A 24071-nucleotide genomic window follows, 5' to 3' on the forward strand; every position below is an offset into this window, starting at 1 on the left:
TGCCCACTACTTTATTGAATTATCTATTAGTTACTCTTATCACTTGCAAGTCAGATTGTTTCAAATGTTTCAAGGCCTGAGGTTCTATTTTCTGGATTTCTCAAGTTAGGCTTGTTGCAAAGTAGTTTTGCTTCGCTTATCTTGTTCATGAGGAGGACCTAGGGTCAGTGGATAAAGATTTATGCTACAGTCTATGTGGTTCCACTCTGCTACTGGTTTGGACCCAGCATGTCAATGCAGCAGGCTTCCTTTCAGTCCCAGTAGAGGAGGGATGGCAGTCAACACCTTTAGGCCCCTGGGGAAGCAGAGGAAGCCCACACTGACTTTTGGATAAAGCCTGTGAAAGCTCTTTGAAATGTGAAAAGTGGTATGCAAATCTAAGAATAATTATTACTAAGGGAGGGTCAGCTACACCACATCAATGGAGAACCTTTAAACAGACCCTTTGCTAATTATGAGGGAAGGGTTTCCATTACAGTTTTATTCTTTGAAGAGACAGAGCTGCTTTGTTGCAGCCCTCATGGGCTTTTCTTTATCATTACTGTTCTTTCTCACTGTGATGCATTCTGTTGATCTTCCTCAGAGGCCCCTTAACATATTTATATTACTTGGAGAACTGAGCAATAAGAAAATTTGTATACTGTGTTAAGCTGTGGGCTACTTTATTAAATTAAGCCCAAAGAAGTGGCTATCCAAAGTTAAAGATAGGTTAATTATTACACATTTTGGTGCATCTTTGTCAATTAAGTATCTTGCTTTTTATATGTAGAATTAGGGGTTTATTCATTTTTTTCTTCCTTCTTTCTTTTTTTTTTTTTTAAACCATTTGTAGCAACATTATAATAGTTGAGAACAGAAAGGGAATTTCTGCAAGGGGATTTCCTTGGCTGGAATTTAGCCAGAAGAACAAAGGTAGATAGAGACTATCTCATTCTAAAAGCATCATGGAACATTTTATAAGCCTGCCAAATCAAGCTCACATTTATTAGACTTGGTGTTAAATTATAGACTACTAATTTATTTTAGGGTAGTGCTTCTCCCCCTTTGATAGATCAGGTCCCCATTGAGAATCTGACTAAAAAAGGGAAAAATAAACCACTGTAACTTCTCAGAGAAATCTACAAATTGCACTTGTACACAAAGATTTACATATAATATATATTGAGGGGTTTATAGGCCCCCTGAGGCCATTCATGAGTCATTATTTTGGGTATAATAAAGGAACAAATGGGTGGTAGTAGCTAATCCTTATAAGAACCCACTTATTTTCCTATTTTACAGATTTGCACACTGAAGCACAGAGAGGTTGAATAACAGCTAGGCAACAGTGAAGCCAAAATGTGGACCCAGACATGTTTCTTTAGCTCATTCATATAACCACCATGCTATATTGACCCAAGATTATACATCTACTAGGGACTTAAACAAAATCTTAATCCAGATCACTCTTCAAAATTAGCCTCTTATTAAAGATAGAATTACCATATGATCCAGCAATTCCACTTCTGGGTATATACCCAAGAAAATTAAAAAAGGAATTCAACAGATATTTGTATACTAGTATTCACAGCAGCATCATTCACAATAGCCAAAAGGTAGAAACAACCCAAATGCTCATTGACAGGTGAATGGATAAACAAAATATATGTATATACAATGGAATAGTACTCAATCTTAAAAAGGAAGGAAATTCTGACACATGCTACAACATGGATGACCCTAGAAGATACTATGCTAACTGAAAGGCAGATGCAAAAGGGCAAATATTGTGTAATTGCATTTACATTAGATACCTAGAATAGTCATGTTCATAGATAGAAAGTAAAATGGAGGTTACCAGGGGCTAAGGGAAGGGGGGGATGGGAAGTTATGGTTTAAAGGGATATAGAGTTCCAGAAGGAAAAGTTCTGGAGTTAGATAGTGGTGATGGTTGCACAACAATATGAATGTACTTAATGCTACTAAACTGTACACTTTAAAATGGTTGAAACTGGTTAAAATTTCATGTTATGTATATTTGACCACTAAAAAAAAAATAACAATCTAAGCCTGAATATAAAAGAATAGTGACACAGAAGGAATTGGCCTCTCTGATCCAGGAGGACCCAATCCTTAAAAATGGTTAGAATGGTAAATTTCGTGTTATGTATATTTTACCAGAGTTTAAAAAAAACAGAAAAACAAAATACTAGGCTTTTTCTAAAACCACATTGCCTCCTTGGGAAAGAAAAAAACCATCCCCCAAATTGAGGCTCCCATGTCAGCTTATAATAGACTCACTTTTGTCCCCTTAAGCTGCTTATTTTGATCCTATTGTATATATATAGTTCATGGGTTTTTCTTTCACAAATGGGTTTAAATCGTTATTACTTAGCAGGACATTTCAGAGTCTTAAAAAAATACAATAAAAAGCCTTAACAATATAGCAAAACATTTTTCCATGATACAAGTAAGTATCTTGATGATTTCTGTAAATTTAAATTATTCCTAAGTCTCGTCTTCCCCCACAAGAAAACCTTCTATATAAGATATTAATTTTTCTAATTGCTACCAAATAAGATATCTCTAATATATTATTTATAGGTCAGTATTCTGGGCTAAATAAGATATAATTCCCTTTGGGGAGAAAGATGAGCTAATTATTGTAGCATTTTCTCTTCTTGCCCACCATTTACTTCTTGTTGTAATTTCTCCACAGATATTTGTTTAATAAAGGAGAAAGGTATTAAATGGCTATGAATAATTTTATTATTATCAATTATTAACTGATTTGTTAACTTATTTGGAAGGGAGAATGGAGATATTTCAGGTTATAAAAAGAAAACTTCGTACTTTGGAATACTATTCCATATTCCTAATTAGGTAGTACATGTGGCCTCATCTCATCAAAGAGTTTAGATTTTGAATGTGTTTTACTCTCTAAATAGTCTTAACCTAAGTGTGTGTGTGTGTGTGTGTGTGTGTGTGTGTGTGTGTGTGTGTATTCATATGAGTAGATTCCTGCAAACTGAAAAGAAGAGGTTGAGTAGGAGGTGAGTCACTTATTAAATATGGCTTCTAAGGGGCTGATATTTTGCTATTTGCCACTCCATTTTACAAAAGAGAAAGCATTTTTGGACAGGTGAAGTGACCTGACAGTAATTCTGTATTGTTCAGCTATGGAACCAGTGTTGACTCAGAAGAATGGCAAGCCAGTTGGCTTTCAACATCATAAAAAGGTAGTTAAGACACCAAAAATCCTGTGTTTCCATAAAACTACCATAAAGACCTTCTTATAGCAGATGGTCAATTGAAATTCAGTAGCTCAAAGAGATGGAAATTTGTAAAACAGTAATGAGAGGTTTTTTTTGGACTATATTCTTGGAGAACTAGGGTACTAGGGTTTTCCAGGAGCCTCTTTTTTTTTTAAGATTTTATTTATTTATTAGAGAGAGCCTGCGCGCATGAGCGGGGGGGGGGGGGTAGAGGGAGAAGCAGACTCCCCACTGAGTAGGGAGCCCGACATGGGGCTTGATCCAAGGACCCTGAGATCATGACCTGAGCTGAAGTCAAACATTTAACTGACTTGAGACACCCGGGTGCGCCTCCAGGAGCCTCTTGAGGAGTGGAAGAAGGTAGAGAGATGGGGTGGATGAGCAGGTAGAGCTGTGCACCACCATCCCAAAAATTCAAATGGCAACTAACCATTAATCTGTATGGTTAATTTAAATCTATTAAGCTTCCACATGTGCTTTTATTTGATAAAAGGATTTTGCAGCTTAAAAAAAAGAATTTGAAGACCATAAGACTGTATTGCATTAGGGAGTATATGTCATCAGAGCGCCCCAAGTTAACCTGAGCCAACCTGCGAAGGGGGCAGTCAGTGGGAACGTGCCTTCCATAGGTTTCCCACCCCTTGCTTGCTGTGGGACATGAGAACTCTGTGTTTACAGGCTTCTTCAGAGAGTATATTACCCCTGTTAATTGACCCACCAGTCAAATTCAGGCCCTCTGAAATGCTCACAGCTTTACATTGTTCTTTCTTTTCCTTTTGCCCACCTTTATTCAAGGCACATGATCACCACTGGTGAAAAGCTAGCTAGCCTCCTCTGGCCCTTATCTCTGTCCTGGCATTTCCATGAGGGTTGTTTTAAAACACCCTCTATTTCAAAGTGCAGGCTAATTACCTGGTGATTTATTGTTGTGCATGGAATTGCAAAGTAATCTAAAAAAACAAATGCCAGCACAGTGTCAAATAGAGACCTACCTTCCTGTTGACCTTTTTTTGTTAAATACCTAATTGTCTGGCTTTTAGCTTTGTTTAAACTATGAAGGAGGAGAAGATACTAGGAAATTCTTTCAAATTGGTACTCTCTAGAAGAATAGCAACAAAGACATTGAAAATCTACCACATCTTCTCTGAGACATCTGAAAAATCAGTGGAATGGATTCCGCTATCTCCTTTATTTTTACAGTACTTCTTGTTAAAAAACAAAGCATCAGCTCAAATTTCTTTAACCAGTTTTCTAGGAGGTCTTGACTTCCAAAATTTCTCCTATGTTTTAAGTCTGAAACAATTAGTCAATTAGGGTTGTTTCCTACGGCTAGTACATCAGTTCTAGATCACATTTTTGGTGATGTAGTGGAGCTGTATTTTTGTAGTGCACTTTATAGTACCCTGCGTGTGTAAGATAATTGGAAGCCCATTTTATAGGTTTTTTAGAGCATAGTTTTTTCCCTTTTTATTTTGTAATTTTTTTAAATGACCTCTACTCCCAATGTGGGACTCAAACAACCCCCAAGATCAAGAATCAGACGCTCTACTGACCGAGCCAGCCAGAGACCCCTAGTTTTTTCCCTTTTAAAGTATTAGGCATTTTTGTGATTTGAAAGACTCAGACACTAATTCATGCTATAATAAACTGTAATATAATATATACCTGAATCAAATATTTAGTTTAGACCATGAACCTGGCAGAGTAAAAGTGGTACAGATGGGTAAATGCAGGACCTTCCAGTTTGCAGGAACGTCAATGCTCACTAAGGCACAACTAGAGAAATGTCATCCCTTACTGTCAGTTTCCAGATGTCAGACAACAGCACGAACTTTTGCAAAATAAGTAAATTTGTTCCATATGTAATGGCTAAGAAGCGAAGAAATATTAGAAGAGAGGTCTACAAAAATGCCTGTGAAGTGAGCCTCCCATGAAGAAAAGAAGGTCTAGAATAATACAATCTGCATCAGGAAACTTCGTAATTCTGATTATGTCATGGTGCTGCACACCATTCTCAAATCTTTTCTAACTGCAGTCTCCTAATTGATTTTACAATTTCCTTTTCTCTAGATTCTCCTTAGAGTATCTGTGTTATATGTGCCCTTTTTATATTTTTTAAGTAAATTTCATACATATCAATTTGCTTTGAGAAGTGTTTAATAGTATTGTGAAATTATTAAGCTAATTGGTAACATCTTATAGCCTCATCAATAAGGTTTGAGATCTGGTTGCTTTTAGAAAATAACATTTGTCACCTCAAGGGAATGTAATTGAATAAATGAGAGAGATATGGGCCAGGAGCCTGGGTGTCTGAGTGTTTTCACCTTTGCACAGGTAGTCCTAATGCATGCCTACTCAACAACCCCATTCTTATGTTCATTCCCCTTTAGGATGCTGTAGGCCAGTCTCAGGGTCTCCAAGACCCAGAATACAATTAAACTTGAAGTTTGAATGAGAAAAGTGCGATCAGTGTAGGCTGAATGTCTTACCTCTAAAAACTAGGCACATCAGACAAATCCAAATTGAGGGACATTCTACAGAGTATCTGACTGGTATTCCTCAGAACTATCAAGTTCATAAAAAATAAGGAATATCTGAGAAATTGTCACAGCCAAGAGGAGCCTGAGGAGACATAATGGCTAAATGTAATGTATTGAGAAGGAGATCAGGGAGCAGAAAAAGAATAATAAGTAAAAATTAAGGAAATCTGAATAAAGTATGGAGTTTAGTTAATAATGTATTGCTACTGGTTCATTTGTTGTAACACACTATAGAAATGTCAGATTTTGACACGGGGGGATACTGTGTGCAGGGTACATGAATACTCTAGTATCTTTGCAAATTTTCCCTAAATCTAGAACTATTCTAAAATAAAGTTTATTTAAAAAAAACTAAAGCAGGGGCGCCTGGGTGGCTCAGTCATTGGGTGTCTGCCTTCAGCTTGGGTCATGATCCCAGGGTCCTGGGCTCGAGCCCCGCATCGGGCTCCCTGCTCGGCGAGGAGCCTGCTTCTCCCTCTCCCACTCCGCCTGCTTGTGTTCCCTCTCTTGCTGTCTCTCTCTCTGTTGGGTGAATGAATAAAATCTTTAATTAATTAATTAATTAATTAAAATAAAGCCAAAAAATCACATTTTTACCAATTTTACTGTACCATTCATTAGGATGTTTCTGTGTAGCAAGGCTTAGAATTACCACATACAAGTAAATAGGAAACTGAGGAAAACAAAAAGCAAACAATAAAAACTCTCTTCCCAATTATCTTTCACTTATTATTTTAATAAAACATCTATATATTTGGCAATATGAAAAATAAAGGAAGCACTAAGCATTTTAGTGTTTTGACCTCTTTTTGGCGTACTATGTTACACATAAATATAATCTAGAGAAACTCACATATGCTTGTGCCAATTAACAACATAATTATGTGTATATTATCAGACCTTGCAGCAATTAAGAAAAATAAATCTTCCTACCTACAATACAGTTAGTTGCTCCTCAATCCACTTTATCATTACATTTGCATAACATTCAATAAAATGCCTCAATCCCATTCAGGATTCTTCGAGAACTTCAAGAATGGCCAACTTGGGTGCTATAAATACAGATGCTTCTTTTGTTTGACATTGTTTTTTTTAACAGCTTTTTTTGAGATTTAATTGACTTAAACTGCGCATACGAGAGTATACAATTAGGAAAGTTTGGGCATACATGTACCCCTGTGAAACCACCACAGTCAACATAATGAACCAATCACCCCCCAAATTTTTAAGTGCTTTTTGTAAACACTCCCTCCCAATCCTCCCTCTCCCCACCCAGCCCCACTCTTGTCAACCACTAATTTGTTTACTGCCAGTATAGATTACTATGTATTTTTTGAAACTTTGTGTAAATGGAATCATACATCATGTATTCTGTCCTGCCTGACTTCTAGCACTCAGCATAATTGTTTTCAGACCTGTTGATGTTGTGAAATGTATCAAGAGTTCCTCTTTACTGGTGAATAGTATTTCATTGTATAGATGTACCACTGTTTGAGCTCATTGGTATTGATGCCCGTTAAAGTTATTTAGTTTGTTTGCAGTTTTTGGATATTACATATAAGGTCGCTCTGAACATTCATATTTAAGTCTGTGGACATGCACTTTTATTTCTCTTGGGTAAATATCTAGGATTTAAAGGGGTAGGCCTTATGGTAAGAGTATGTTTAAATAAATGAACTACCAAATTATTTTCCTTTTACATTCCTATAATATATGAGAATTACAGCTACTCCACATCTGTGCCAACACTTGGGATAACCATGCATTTTAATGTTAGCCATCAGAATAAATGTGTAGTGGTATTTCATTATTATTTTAATTTGCATTATCCTGATGACTAGTGATGTTGAACATTTTTATGTGCTATTATTTTTATATTTTATCTTGACCATCAGTATCTCTTCTTTGTTAATGTGTCTGTTCAGATGTTGTGCCCATTTTTTAACTGGGTCATTTGTTTTCTTTTTTTTTTAAGATTTTATTTATTTATTTGAGAGAGAGAATGAGATAGAGAGAGCACATGAGAGGGGAGAGGGTCAGAGGGAGAAGCAGGCTCCCTGTCGAGCAGGGAGCCCAATGCGGGACCCGATCCCGGGACTCCAGGATCATGACCTGAGCCAAAGGCAGTCGTTTAACCAACTGAGCCACCCAGGCACCCTGGGTCATTTGTTTTCTTATCACGGAGTTCTGAGAGTTCTTTATATATTCTTTGTATTTCTGGATACAAGTATTTTTATCAGAAAAAAGATTGGAAAATATTTCTTCCCATCTGAGATTTGTCTTTCTGTTCACTTAAGAGCATCATCCAAAGAACAGAACTTTTTAATTTGGGAAGTTTAATTTATAATTTTTTCTTTTATAAATCAAGCTTTTAGTGTTCTATTTAAGAAACTTTTGCCAAACCCAAGATCACAAAGATTATTCCCTACATTTTTTTCTAGAAGTATTATAGTTTTAGTTCTTACATTTAGGTTTGGGATCAACTTTGTGTTAATTTCTGTCCACGGTGCCAGATATGGTTTGAAGTTTGTTTTATTGTTGTTGGTTTTGTTTGCATATAGACTTCCAGTTGTTCCAGCACCATTTGCTGAAAAGACTGTCTTTTCTCCACTGAATTGCCTTTGCACCTTTGTGAAAAATTGAATTTTCCATATATGTGTAGGTCTTTTTCTGGACTCTCTGTTCTGTTATATTGATGTATTTGTCTCTTTATGGCTTATTTTCCTCTTTTATATTTTATTGGTTTCTACTTGGATCTTTATTATTTCCTGTCTTCTGCTTATTTTGAGCTTAACTTGCTCTTTTGGTGTTGTTTTCTTAGGCTGAATTTGAGGTCATTTACTTGAGAATTATTATTTGGTTTCCAAGTACTTGGGGATTTTCCAGAGATCTTTCTGTATTAATTTCTAATATAATTCCGGTGTGGTCAGAGAACATACTTTCTATGACTTGAATCCTTTTAATTTTATTAAGACTTGTTTTGTGGCACAGAATATGATCTATCTTGCTAAATATTTTATGTTGACTTGGAAGTAATGTGCATTTTGCTGTTGGGTAGAATGTTCTATAAACATCAGTTATATTAAGTTGGTTGATCGTATTATTCAAGTCTTCCTTATCCTTACAAATTCTCTTTCTACTTCTATAAATTACTGAAAGAGGGGTATTGAATTATTTAATTATTATTGTGGATTTGTTCTTACAGTTGTATTCATTTTGGTGCCATGTATTTTGGAGCCCTATTATGTGCGTAAACATTCAAGACTGTCATGTTCTTTTAATGAATTGACCCCTTTATCATTATGAAATAAACCTCTTTACTCTGGTTATATCCTTTGCTCTTTATTCTGTTTTATTTTTTAATTTTAATTCCAGTATAGTTAAAATACTTTGTGGCTCCTTACAAATTTAGCATTATTGGTTCTAGTTCTGTGAAAAATCCTGTTGGTATTTTGATAGTGATTGCATTAAATCTGTAGTTTGCCAGACACCTGGCATGCGACTCTTAATCTCAATTCCTGTTACACCTAAAGGAACTAGAAAAAGAAGAACAAGCCCATTCTTAAGAGTTTTCTTTCCCCCAAAATGACCTGTGACATAAATGGTCTTATTTGAGGGCCACTTTCTTAGGGTATCACAGTGATATATTACAGTAAAGTTTGGGATAGACATGCATTGTACATTTAGTGTTATAGTAATATTTTATCGTAAATTCTAAATATTACAAGAATTAAATAAAAATTAATTGGAGAACATGTGGATAAAACTTGTTGATAGTTAAACTGTTACCTCTTTATATTGGATGGATTCCTCAGACTTGTGAGGAAGGTCTGACTTGATGCTATTCATAGAGCACAGAGGAACTGAGTTGATACTTTTTTCAATAGACATTGATTCCATCTGTTCATCAGCTTTTTTAATATCCTTAAATGAAGAATTTACATGTTACTATTAGAATACTGTTTTCAAAATTCAAAAGACTTTTATTAAGCATCCCTTTAAAACTGCATTGCCTCTGATACTGAAAGTCTGGTTCCTGTGCAGCTCTTGCTGAAGTTTTCAGGCTTGATAGAGTTTTTGGGTTATTTTTGCATGCATGCATTTTTTTCTGATGAGAAATCTACTGTCATTTTTATCTCTGCTCCTTTCTATGTAATGTGTCTTTTTTTTCCCCCTATGGCTGCTTTTAGGATTTTCTTCTTTACTACTAAATAATTTGATTTTGATATGCCTTGGAGTAGTTTCCTTCATGTTTCCTGTGTTGAGCTTCTTGGATCTGTGGGATCATAGCTTTCATCAAATGTAGAAACATTTTACCATTGTTCTGCAAATATTTTTATCCCACCTCAGGGATACCAATTACACATACCTTAGGCTGGTTGATTTTGTCTCCCACCTCACTGATATTTTCTTAATATATTTTTTATTCTCTTTTCTCTTTGTGTTTAATTTTAAATAGTTTCAATCGCTGTCTTTGAGTTCACATGCCTTTTCTTCTGCAATATTTAATTCATCATTCCCATCTACGTTTTTTTCATAGATATTGTATTTTTCATACCTAGAAAATGATTATGGTCATTTTTATAGTTTAGATGTCTCTACTTAATTTTTTGGACATATGGGATAGAGCTACCATGATTGTTTTAATGTCCTTGTGTACTAATTCTTACATCTGTATTAGTTCTGGGGCAGTTTGATTAATTGATTTTTCTCCTCATTATTGGTTGTATTTTCTTGCTGTTTTGCTTGCCTGGTCATTTTTTTAATGTATGTCAAAAATAGTGAATTTTTCATTGTTGGGTGCTGGGTTGTTTTTTTTTTTTAACATTTGTTGAGAGATGGAATTTTAAGTTAAGAACAGTTTGACCTTTTTATTTTTTTTGGCTTTGCTTTTAATTTTTGTTAGGCTAGATTAGAGCCATGTTAGGTCTAGAGCAAATTATTCTTTACTGCTGAGGCATGACTCTTTGTACTCTACTCAATACCTCTACGCATTTTGAAGTTTTAGGGTCATGCTGTTCAGAACAGGCATTATTTCCTGTCCTCTATGAGTGCTGGGTATGGTGTCCTCTAATCCTTTCAAAGAGCTCTTTTCTAGCTTTGAGTAGTTTCTTCACCATGTTATACCAGGAAACTCGCTACGTAGTGATAAGAAAAAGTCTCCACTATATATTATTAATTTTGTTTTGTTTTTTTTAGGTGCCTAATAATGTATATAGTGTGTTAACCTCTGTGTAAGAAAGGATGGGCATACATAATTGCATTTGCTTGTATTTTCAAAAATGAACATTATAACTGTTAAAAGCAGTGACCTATGGGAGAGGAAATTAGAAAACCAGGTGAAATAGGGGATGGGGATTAAGGAGTGCACTTGTCAGTGATGAGCACTGGGTAATGTATGGAATTACTGAATCACTATATTGTATACCTGACACTAATAAAACCCTGTCTGTTTCAAAAAAAAAGAAAGAAAACCAGGTGAGGCAAGACATGCATGGAAGCAGAATTCTCAATGTCTACTTTTTTATTTATTGTTTTGATTTTTGAACTATGTGAAGGTATTATCTATTTTAATTTTTTTATTTAAAAAAATTTGTTTTGTGCTCGCTTCAGCAGCCCATCTACTATTAAAAATATTTTATTAAGTAATTTCTACGCCCAATGTGGGACTCGAACTCATGATCCCAAGATCAAGGGTCACATGCTGTAGTGACTGAGCCAGCCAGGCACCCCATGTATTGTCTATTTTTATTTTTTCTTTTATTTATTTATTTATTCATTTATTTATTTATTTTAAATCTTATTCTTGATAGTCCATCTTGGGTTGAAAACAAAAGTCTGTCTTATTTTAAAAATACAATTGACTCTTCATTTTTTGAGGCATTGCTTTGGTATTATCTTTTTCCAAAATATTCACTTTTTTGTTTTTTATAAAATTTAGAAACCACCCATCTTTTAAATTATACATAATAAACTATCAGAGGGTATATTTATAAATATTGTTTAAATGAAGTATATGTTATAGAATCAAAAATAGCTCTTTTGGCATGTATGTCGAGTATTATAAGATCACTCTTAAAGATCAGTAATTCTTATCATTATCCACGTTTCAACAGAGGGAGTTTAAATAGGTATACTTCGTTCATGTATAGAACTGTTACAAAGATATACACTTGCCAAATGAAGGCCTGTCTTTAGTGCTGGTACAAGATACAGGAAAAGAAAATTTGCAGGGTATGGGAAGCAGTCAATGCAAAGGGCTTTAGTCACATTAACAGGAACACATCATGTCACAGAGATGCAGCAGAGTTTGTGAACTTAGAGCATTCAAAGGACCTGAGTTGTGTTGCAGCATTGCCACCTACCCGCTATATGAACTAGCATCCATTACTTAATTTCTGTGAGCCTCAATTTTCCTGTCTCTCAGAAACCTACCTTCCCAGACAGCTGACAGGACTGCGTGAGCAAAACCAAATAGAGGAATGTTATAGAACCTTTTACACTCTTAACACTCTTTAAAATATGTTTTCAAAAGTAAGAATTATTTTTGCCATCAGTAATTAATAATTAATTTTATGGTCTCCCTACTTCTTTTTTAAAGATAACAAAACTAGGACCCTGGGTGGGTCAGTTGGTTAAGCGTCTGCCTTCAGCTCAGGTGACAATCTCAGGGTCCTGAGATAGAACCTTGCATTGGGCCCTCTAGTCAGCAGGGAGTCAGCTTCTCCCTCTCCCTCTGTGCTCTCTCTCTCTCTCTCTGTCTCTCTCGCTCTCTCTCAAATTAAATAAATAAATAAGTAAATCTTTTTTAAAAAAAAGATAAAATCAATGTGAGTCACCTGAAATTAAAATTATACACACACATATATAATTCAATATATGTATTTAATATTTAACATATTTATATTCAGTTGTCTTGAGTAAAAAGACCAAAAAAAGCAGCAAAAATAATCCAAAATATCATGCCTATATTTATTCATTACAGCATCAATCATTTTTACCTTGATCATTTATAATCTCTTAAATCTCAAAAACATGGTAAGATTGACCTCTAGGGGAAAAAATAGAGTCTAAGGGTTGAGAAAGACCTTGAAAGTCCTGTATCCATATGTAGATACAGAGTGTTGGGTAGTTTATAAAGGACAGATATCATTTATATAAACAATTCCCCCATTCTGAAACCTCCAATAAGTTGTAGTCCCTACAGAAGAAACACTACTTAACATTGCTTTATATGAACTAGCCCCAAATATTCTATTCCTAGCCCCATGTTCCATTCTTCACACACCTCTGCTATATGTGAACCTCAGTATTTTTCAGAAATCCATGTTCTTTTAGGCCCAACTACCTGGTCTTGCTGTAGCCTCTATCATAATTGCCCCTCCTCTCTTTTTCCCACTTGGCAAATATCTGTCCATTCATTAAGACCCTACTCAAAAGTCATCTATTTGGCAACCTTTCTGTATTCATCTAAACAGTTAATTACTTCTGTTCCCCTGTAATATTTTTATATAATTTCTGTTATACATTTTTTACTTTATGTTGTAATTCTTTTTTTGCCCCCCTTATTAGCTCTGTCAAGGGCTTTAGAATTGCTCTCAGTAAAGACTCAAGGGTCTGCAGCTTGAAGATATTTGATTAATAATTTAAAATCAGTTATTTATGGGGGTACCTGGGTGGCTCAGTCAGTTAAGTGTCTGACTCTTGATTTTGGCTCAGGCCATGATCTCAGGGTCATGCGATAGAGCCCCACATCAGGCTCCATGCTGAGAGTGGAGCCTGCTTAAGCTTCTCTCTCTCCCTCTCCCCACCCCTAGTCATAGGTGCTAGTCATATCTCATTATCTCATATTTTTAGAAAAGAAGAATGAAAAAGGGCTGCTGGAGGTAGAAACAACTATCTGTATTATCTAGTCTATGTGATAGGAGATGTAGGTTAAATATAATACACATTTAGATGCTTTGAATAATAATTATAGAGTCTCATTATTATAATGTTATTGAAGTCATGACAGGGAGAGACCCTACCTTGGATAGATGTTAAACTACCCTTTTTTTTCCTTTTTTAATCTACCTGTTTTAAGGACTCGTAATATCTATGCTTGACACAAACCAGCTAAGGTCCACCTACATAGAAACCTTTTTACTTTTACCAGTGTATAGGGCCAGCTACATAGTTTATGAAGCCCAGTGAGAAAAGACAATGTGGGGCCTCTTAATCAAAAATTATTTTTTAAAGATTTTATTTATTTATTAATCAAAAATTATTAAGAATTATGAGATGACAACAGCAGAGCATAAACCAAGAGTGGGATCCTTCCAAGCACAGGGCCTTGAGCAACTGCATAGTTCATATACCCATGAAATTGGTCTCTACTGCCACCATGACTAGGAGGAAATTTTGACTGTGATATAGTGACCTGTCCTCAGTTCTGAGCTTTAGGTGTCATTCCTCCTTACTAACCCAAATTATAACATTCTTAGTTGGCATGGTTGAGTACAAAACATGCATACATGCACACACACACATACACACACACACACACACACACATCAGGCATGTATATACCTATATTGAATATGTATATATGTGTGTATGTACTCCTGACATAAATATATTTTTATATGTGTATGTGTGTTCACAGATGACTATATTTCAAGAACCAAAATTAGTAACAATATCTGCTTAATGCAGAAGCCTAGCCTTGATGATTTGTAGTTATCTCCATCCCCAATCCTAGTTCCCTAAGTAATTTTAAAAATTAAAGTCCAGGTAGAATACCCAACTTAAGTAGTTAACCACCTCTCTATTGCCATTTGGAACTTGAATGATTTATATGATTTCACTGGAATTTTTTTAATTTAAATTCAATTAGCCAAGATATAATACATCATTAGTTTTTGATATAATGTTCAATAATTCATGAGTTGAATATATCACCCAGTGCTCATCATATCATGTGCCCTCCTTAATTTCCATCATCCAGTTACCCCATCCACCCACCCACCTCTCTTTCCACAACCCTCAATTTGTTTCCCAGAGTTAAGAGTCTCATATGGTTTGTCTTTCTGATTTCTTCCCATTCAGTTTTCCCTCCCTTCCCCTATTGTCCTCTGCACTATTCCTTATGTTCCACATATTAGGAAACCATATGATAATTCTGTTTCTCTGATTGACTTATTTCCCTTAGCATAATACCCTCCAGTTCCATCCATGTCGATGAAAATGGTAGATATTCATCCTTTCTGATTGCTGAGCAATATTCCATTGTGTATATGAACCACATCTTCTTTATCCATTCATCTGTTGAAGGACATCTTGGCTCCTTCCACAGTTTGGCTATTGTGGACATGGCTGCTATGAACATTGGGGTGCAGGTGCCCCTTCTTTTCCCTACATCTGTATCTTTGGGGTAAATATCCAGTAGTGCAATTGCTGGGTCGTAGGGTAGCTCTATTTTTAATGTCCTGAGGAACCTCCATACTGTTTTCCAGAGTGGCTGCACCAGCTTGCATTCCCACCAACAGGGTTCCTTTTTCTCCACATTCTCACCAACATTTTTTGTTCCCTGTCTTGTTAATTTTAGCCATTTTGACTGGTGTAAGGTGGTATCTCATTGTGGTTATGATTTGTATTTCCCTCATGGCAAGTGATGTGGAGCATTTTTTCATGTGTCTGTTGGCCATTTGTATGTCTTCTTTGGAGAAGTGTCTGTTCATGTCTTCTGCCTATTTCTTGACTGGATTATTTGTTTTTTGGGTGTTGAGTTTGAGAAGTTCTTTATAGATCTTGGATACCAGCCCTTTATCTGTAATGTCATTTGCAAATATCTTCTCCCATTCTGTAGGTTGCCTTTTAGTTTTATTGATTGTTTCCTTTGCTGTGCAGAGGCTTTTTATCTTGATGAAGTCCCAATAGCTCATTTTTGCTTTTGTTTCCCTTGCCTTCAGAGACGTGCCTTGCAAAAAGTTGCTTTGTCCAAGGTCTAAGATGTTGCTGCCTGTGTTCTCCTCTAGGATTTTGATGTATTCCTGTCTCACATTTAGATCTTTCATCCATTTTGAGTTTATCTTTGTATAATGGTGTAAGAGAATATCAGTTTCATTCTTCTGCATGTGGCTGTCCAATTTTCCCAGCACCATTTATTGAAGAGACTGTCTTTTTTCCATTGGATATTCTTTCCTGCTTTGTCAACGATTGGTTGACCATAGAGTTGAGGGTCCATTTCTGGGCTCACGGTAACTTTTCTGACCCTAGACCATGAATCCCAAAGGTTTTAATTTTAGTTATATGACCATATCTCCAGATTGTCCTGAGAAAGTTCCAGTTTGCCACTTTTGTCCAACTCAAGAGTGTCCTAGTCTGGATAATTCTCCAGATGGTCATCATAACATAAACCAAATGCTTCAAAATATACCTTTCTTTTTTTATTTTAAAGAAGGTACTGTAAAAATAATGGTAAAAAAAAAAAAAGACATAACAGTGTAACTATTTTCAGTTCTTCATAATTACATCTGTTTGTTTCTGGTGTACATATATATATTACTCATAGGAACAAAGTTATTAGAAATAGAACTTACCCAAATTATTTTAGCTTTCTTGCTTTTATTTTTATTGATTTAGCTTTCTTGCTTTTAAACAAAAATGAAACACATTTATGTTAAATAATTAAGAAAATTGAGAAAAGAAGAATACAATCCATAGGCCCAGTAATTAAATACAGGCACTATGAGTATGTTGGTATATTTTCATATAGGTATAATCTTCTATGGATAAATTTTTTAACATAGTTATAACATGATACATAAACTTCCATATAATATTTTGTTATTAATCTGTTTCCACATTATTATTTAATCTTAATAAGTTGTTCTGAAAAGTTTTCTTCTCTTATAGATTTGGAATAGAATTTGAAAGAAATACTTAATCTGCTTTATTAAGTACATCTGCATGGAGCGACCCTTTTCAGAGACTAGAGAACACCATACCAGATTCTAGTACCAGTCCTTCCAGTGACTGGCTGAGCCTTAAGGAAGCTTCTTACATTTTCTGAACTCCCAATTTCCTTTTCTGTAATTGATAAAAATAAAAATAAGAACTATAAAAGTAAATAGCAGTAATATAGCAGTACTACTAATAGTAATAATATTAGCTATCAGTTCTTGAGCACCAGAAAATTTTTAGTGTGCCTTTAGTATGCCAAAAGTATCCATTATTGTGCTAGGCATTTATAGAAAATACATTATTTCAAGAATAGTCAAGATAGTCTTGTAGAGGGGCAATAAAGCTGGAAGACTCAGATTAACAGATATCAAGACCTGTTTTAAATTTGTAGTAGTTAAGACAGTATAGCATTGGTGCAATAACAGACAAACTGAATAGTAGAACAGTATACAGAATACAAAAACAGACACAAAGTAATGGTCACCTGATTTAATGACAAAGACAACTCTGCAGTGCAATAAAGTAAGAATGGTCTTTTCAGAAATGCTGTTAGGACATTTGTTTAACCAAATGGGAAAATGTACATTGATTCCTACTTTGCACCACACACAGAAGTCAATTCCAGATAAATTATAGATCTAAATATGAAAGACAAAATGATAAACATAGTAAGGTAAAAGATAGGAAAACATCTATGTGACATTAGAGTAGATAAAGATTTCTTAAAATAGGACACAAAATACATAAATTATGCAAAAAGTTGATAAATTGCACTTCACTAAAATTTTTTTAATTCTATTCAGAAAGACATCATTAAGAGAGTGGAAAGACAACCATTTTAGGGGGGGAAATCATTGTAATAGTATGTGACTAAGTCCTCATATATAGAATATATAAACAAGTCCTGAAAATTAACTAGAATAAGACAGTTCCAACAGAAAACCAAGCAAAACCTGACAATTCACAACAAAGAATATCCAAATTGTCACCAACCATATGAAAAGTTGTTCAACTTTATCAGTCATCAGGGAAATGCAAATAAAGCCACAATATGATAGTACCTACCTACCAGACAAAGACAGAAAGTACCAAGTGTTAGAATATAGAGTAGCCATAACTCTCCTGCACTTTTGGGAGTTTATAAATTAGGACAGCCACTTTATTAAAGAGCTGTTTGGCAGAACCTAAAAAAGCTGGGCAGTTCTTCTCAGTATATAACTAGAAGAATTCTCTACATATGTTCATCCAATAAAAATGTATAGGAATCTATTCATAACAGGAAAAACCCTGGAACTATCCAAATGCCAACTGACAATAGTATGGATAAATAAATTGTGGTATATACAAATGGAATTTTGTTCAGTAATAAGAATGAATGATCTATAACTATATAAAACAAATGGATGAATATCAAAAAACATAATGTTGAACAAAAATTCACAAACACAGAAGGGTATATATTGCATGGTTCCACTTATATAAAATAACAACAGAAAATCAAAACTAATCTATGCTGTTTAAAGTCAGGATAGTGATTACCGACAACAGCAAATCAAAACTAATCTATGCTATTTAAAGTCAAGATAGTGATTACCGTTGGTGTGGATGAGCAGTAACAATGATTGAAGAGAGCCTGAAGAGTTTCAGAGTGCTGGCAATGACCTTTTTTTAATCTGGATACTATGCATCTGGATGTATTTGGTTTGTCAAAATGTGTTGATCTATACATTTATGTGTACTTTTCCACATCTGTAAGATACTTGTTAAAAGAGGTGAAGACATATATTACCTTGAATTTCATACCCCACTAGTTTAGTAATATCCCCATTTTAGAGATGAAGAAAAAGTGAGTTTAAGTTACTGAATTAATTACTTTTAGTTACTAATAGCCAGGCAACTATTACATAGCTCAGATTAAATGATCTTTAGTTTCCTGTCTAGTTCAGGATACTATAATTTTTTAAATCCACCAAATTAGAATCTAATTAACTTTCTGATTTTCTTTTTATGCTAATTTTTTGGCCTTCCTAATCTATTAAAGTCTAAATTTCTATATTCACAGATAAGTTTCCTTGATATTTAAAATAATACTACAGGGGCATATGGGTGACTTAGTTGGTTGAGCATCTGATTCTTGATTTTGGCTCAGGTCATGATCTCAGGGTTGTGAGATCAAGCCCTGTGTCAGGCTCTGAGCTCCATGGGGAATCTGCTTGAGATTCTCACCCTACCCCTCCCTCTTACTTGCATGTATACTCTGTCTCTCTCTCTCTCTCTCAAATGAATCTTTAAAAGCAATAAAATAATACTACAATAAGCTTTCTTGAATATTGCAGAGTTTGTTATTTGTATTAATTTCATGTTTATTTTCTATACTTACTGTTTTGTAGGCAAGCAAAGGTCGGACTACAATTGTCATAGCACACCGGCTTTCCACTATTCGAAGTGCAGATCTCATTGTGACTATGAAAGATGGGATGGTGGTGGAAAAAGGAACACATGCTGAACTAATAGCAAAGCAAGGTCTATATTATTCACTTGCAATGTCACAGGTATGTTTATGTGACATAATGCTATGTTAGCAGGGTTTTTTTTAACTTTTCAGAGATCATTCCACAGAAGTCCTGAATCATAATCTTAGTTTTCACAAAGCAACCAAGGTTTATTTATAATTCCTCAATGAAGAAATTCAATGTGACTAATATCCTCAGCATTGTGCTAGATAATATAATGAAAATTAAAGAATTAATGGGTTCATAGTACCTAATAGTTGCCAGGCACACTGCAAATAGGCTTCAAAGCTTGTACATGGCAGATCCAGAACAGTCTAACTCTATATACTGTCATCTTTTTATTAGAACACAAATTTAACACATAATCCCTACTTAAATACTGAAAACTTAGCTACAGAGGCAAAATGCAGACTCTTTCATACGGATGTTACAAAATGTAGAAATAACCAAAGTTGGTGGGGAGAAGGGGAGTTAGATTACCCATGGAAGGTTTCATGAAGAGGTCTCAAGACTGGAAGGTGGGAGTTAGAAGAGGAAGAGAAGTCTGCATAGCTGGAACAGCACCACGGAGGTAAGAAGGAACTTGGTGTGCAACAAACAGAAAGACCAGCCTTCCTTCCATGAGTAAAGATGAATGTTGGGAGAACAATCAAAAACAGTTGTATTAGAAAGCCAAATCATGGAAGTTCTTAGAAACCAGGCAGAAGAGTTTTTTGTTTTTTTTTTACTCTGACTTACTTTATTGTGTCAGAATCACCTAACACAGTGCCTGACACACAATGGACATTCAGTAAATGCCTGCTGAATGAAGGGATGTACACACAAATGTATGTGTATATAAACCACATCCTCTCAGGTAGATCAGAAAGCTTATGGTACCCATTCAGAAGGAGTCATGATAATGCTGGAGGCACTCTGGCAAATTCCTTTTTTTAGGATCCACATTTCTGCATGCCAGGTGATCTCACATAGTTTTTTCATTAGAACACATTAATGTAAATTATAGGAATTAGGCTGTAGCTAACTTCCTCCTCCAAGAAGAAGAAGAAGTCTTCTTCTCTTGACCTGGAAGGCAGTCTACTTTGCAAGGGGTCATGTACAGACAACAAATCTCACCCCTTTGCGGTTTATTTTACTTTTTCAACTTTCTGATTATATTTTTGATGTCAATATTATTATTTCATATATAAAGGATTTATACAACACCAAAAAAACAAATCCAGTTAAAAAATGGGCAGAAGACATAAATAGACATTTATCCAAAGAAGACATTCAGATGGCCAACATGAAAAGCTGCTCAACACTACTCACCATAGGGAAATGCAAATCAAAACTACAATAAGATATCATCTCACACCTGTCAGAATGGCTAAAACAAAAAACACAAGAAACAACAAGTGTTGGTGAAGATGTGGAGAAAAAGGAACCCTCATGCACTATTGGTGGAAATGCACACTGGTGAAGCCATTGTGAAAAACTGTATGGAGGGTCCTCAAAAAGTTAAAAATAGAACTGCGCTCTGACCCAGTAATTGCACTACTTGATATTTACCCTAAAAATGCAAAAACACTAATTCAAAGGGAAACATCCACCCCCTATGTTTATTGCAGCTTTATTTACAATAGCCAAATTATGAAAAAAAAAAACCAATAGCCAAATTATGGAAGCAACCCAAGTGTTCACTGATTGATAAATGGATAAAGAAGATGTGGTGTATATATACAATGGAATATTATTCAGCCATAAATAGTAATGCAATCTTGCCATTGGCAACAACATGGATGGAGCTAGAGAATATAATGCTCAGTGAAGTAGGTCAATCAGAGAAAGACAAATACCATTTCATTCATGTGTGGAATTTAAGAAACAAAACAAATAAGTAAAAGGAAAAAAAAAAGAGAGAGAGAAACCAAGAAAGAGACTCTTTAACTATAGAGAACAAACTGATGATTACCAGAGGGGAGGTGGTTGGGGGGGGGGAAGGGTAAACTAAATAGGTGATGGGGATTAAAGAGTACACTTATCATGACCAGCACTGAGTAATGTATAGAATTGTTGAATCACTATACTGTACATGTGAAACTAATATAACACTATATGTTAACGATACTGGAATTAAAATTTAAAACTTAATAAATAATATTTCACAAATTAGGAAATTTAGAAAGTTATGACCCTCCATCTCCTCATCAAACTTGAAACTTCACATTTAAAACCCTAGCTTTCTCCACAATGCTAGAATGAATTATTTTTAAACATCTGCTATAAAGCAGTGATAATAAAAAAAAGTTTGAAAATATAATCTTATATTGATTCAAAAACTGCCATTTCCAATTTTATTTCACATTAGGCTGTATTTTCCGTTAAAAATAAAAGTTAGCTGTTATATGCCAGTTGAATTTACATGATTTTCATTCCAGAGTAGACTTAATAATTTATGAAATTATGAAGTTCAATATTTTCAAATAAGTACAATAATAAAAGAAAATAGCTACGGTTAAGTTTAACCATATTTTGAGATTTTTTTAAACACTCAGATCTCTTTGAAGTAACATGTGTATATAAACCACATTTTTTTTATTATAACTAAACAAAAAACTCTATTATTAGGTCTTAGGTTAAAGAGTTTCACAATGTAAGGAAAATAAAAATGGAGTGTCTGTGGTATAAATGTATTAAATACTTAAAATACCTTATTCAAAATGGATTAGTAGTCTCTCATTACCTAAAGTAATGTTCATTCTGATAAAACAATACCATTTTTAATATTCAGTGAACAACCACAATATTCTGGGTACTGCATAGTAAATATAACAATTCATGATATCTACATAGACAGTAACTCATTTCTGAAACTCTAGAAATGTGTATTTGCCACTATGCCTATAGTATCCAGATGAATCAGTTTATTAGAATCCATGATGATCATAAGTACTAAGAAGTTAATGTTGCTAAGAGAATCAATCCCAGGAAACAGTATAGCAGTGGTTAGGATTATGGGCTCTGGAGACACTGTTAACTTGAAAATCCTGACTCTGCCACTTAGTAATTTTAGGACCTTAGGCGAGTTATTTAAATTCTCTGTGCCTCAGTTTTCCAATCTGTAACATGGGGAAAATAATAGTAGCTTATTTATGAATTACTGTGAGTATTAAATGAGTCATTCATGTGAAGTGCTTAGAATCATTGTTGGCATACTAAATTTTATTATATTACTAATATTAGCATTATCCAATCAAACTTTTTACAGAAGTTCAAACCATGAAGATTAATGCTGTAATTATTTATCTTGAACATACATGATTATTTTCAAACCGATTCCTTTAGTCATACGTGATTATTTTCAGACCTATTCCTTTAGTGATTTTTCACATGAAAATTAAATAAAAACAGGTATAGATAGATACATACCAAAACTTCCTGTCATCATTATTTTGTCTAGCAGCCTTCTCGGCCTTCTTAGAAAAATTTATCACGAGAAGAGGTCGAAATTTTATTTTAAAGTTGCCACAAAGTAAATAGCTCCTGAAAAAAGCCAAGTAAAAGATTTCTTTCTTGGTAGAGAAATTTATAGAAAAAAAAGAGAAAGTGATAGCATAGAATAATGTCTGATTAAAGATGTTAGGATACTATAAGGCTGCTTAAAGTTTACTGTACTTTGAGATGCCTGATTAACAGTTGTTAAGCTTGTCCAAGAATCACAGTCACTGGAAAGCCTTCCACGTGCATATTCTCCTTTGCACCTAAATCCACCTAAGGCTTTCTGTCTCCCCTCCCCGTCTCTTCATGGGGAAGCCACAGATTTACTCACACCACATAGTGATGAGCAGAAAATACATAGTTCCTTTATTTCATGAAATTTGGTCTCATTTCTCTGAGTAGCAAGAAAAGCAAAAACTAGACTTAGAGCAGTCTGGTATAGAACTTCATCCTATCCTGTGATTTAAACAGTTTTGTTTTGTTTTTTTTTTAAGTTGTTGTCTCTGGGATTTCTTACTCTCTAGGAGTTGATCCTACTGATTTTGCTTTCTGAACAGTTTGGAATGGGCTGCAGTTGCAGGCCTGGAAAGTGTTATTGTCTCCTGAGATTTCTCTCAGGCCCAGGGTCAGCATCACATTTAAGTGCCTAGCTATATGTTATAAATTTATAAGCTCCATAAAAGGCTAGGAAAAAGGAGTCAGAAAGAGTATCTTTGAGTCATGTCCCTCACAGAGCTCTTTTTACTAAAATCTGTCCCTACTAGTGGAATAATTGTTTTGAACTAAGGCATTGTTTTCTCCAGTTAATTGTACAGGTCTTTGAAAAAGAAGGCACAATAAGCTATTGTCACCCACTAACATTTTAGTATAAGTTGGACTTATTAGCTCTCTATCAAGCCTGAAAACTTCAGTAAGAGCTGTACAGGAATATAGGACTTTCAGTATCAGAGGTGATACAGTTTTAGAGGGATGCTTAATAAAAGTCTTTTGAATTTTGGAAACAGTGTTCTAATAGTAACATGTAAATTCTTCATTTAAGGATATTAAAAAAGCTGATGAACAGATGGAATCAATGTCTACTGAAAAAAGTATCAACTCAGTTCCTTTGTGCTCTACAAATAGCATCAAGTCAGACCTTCCTGACAAGTCTGAGGAATCCATCCAATATAAAGAGGTAATGGTTCAACTATCAACAAGTTTTATCCACATGTCCTCCAATTATTTTTATTTAATTCTTATAATATCTAGAATTTATGATAAAATATTACTATAATACTAAGTGTACAAAAGCATCAGTCTTTCCCAAACTTCACTGTAATATCACTCTGATGCTCTAAGAA

At 34.7% G+C, this 24071-nt stretch overlaps 1 protein-coding gene across 5 annotated transcripts in view; it reads left to right on the top strand.

Moving 5' to 3' along the window:
* ABCB5 (ATP binding cassette subfamily B member 5) overlaps nt 1-24071 on the top strand; it is a 116336-nt gene that overhangs the window by 37389 nt on the left and 54876 nt on the right. For all 5 annotated transcript variants that reach the window (XM_027573670.2, XM_027573665.2, XM_027573666.2 and 2 more), the window contains 2 exons: nt 19129-19290; nt 23771-23905. In XM_027573670.2, the coding sequence (XP_027429471.2) occupies nt 19129-19290; nt 23771-23905 (297 nt within the window). The remainder of the gene's footprint in view (nt 1-19128; nt 19291-23770; nt 23906-24071) is intronic.

The sequence above is a fragment of the Zalophus californianus genome, chromosome 12 (assembly GCF_009762305.2).
Source record: "Zalophus californianus isolate mZalCal1 chromosome 12, mZalCal1.pri.v2, whole genome shotgun sequence".
NCBI lineage: Eukaryota > Metazoa > Chordata > Mammalia > Carnivora > Otariidae > Zalophus > Zalophus californianus.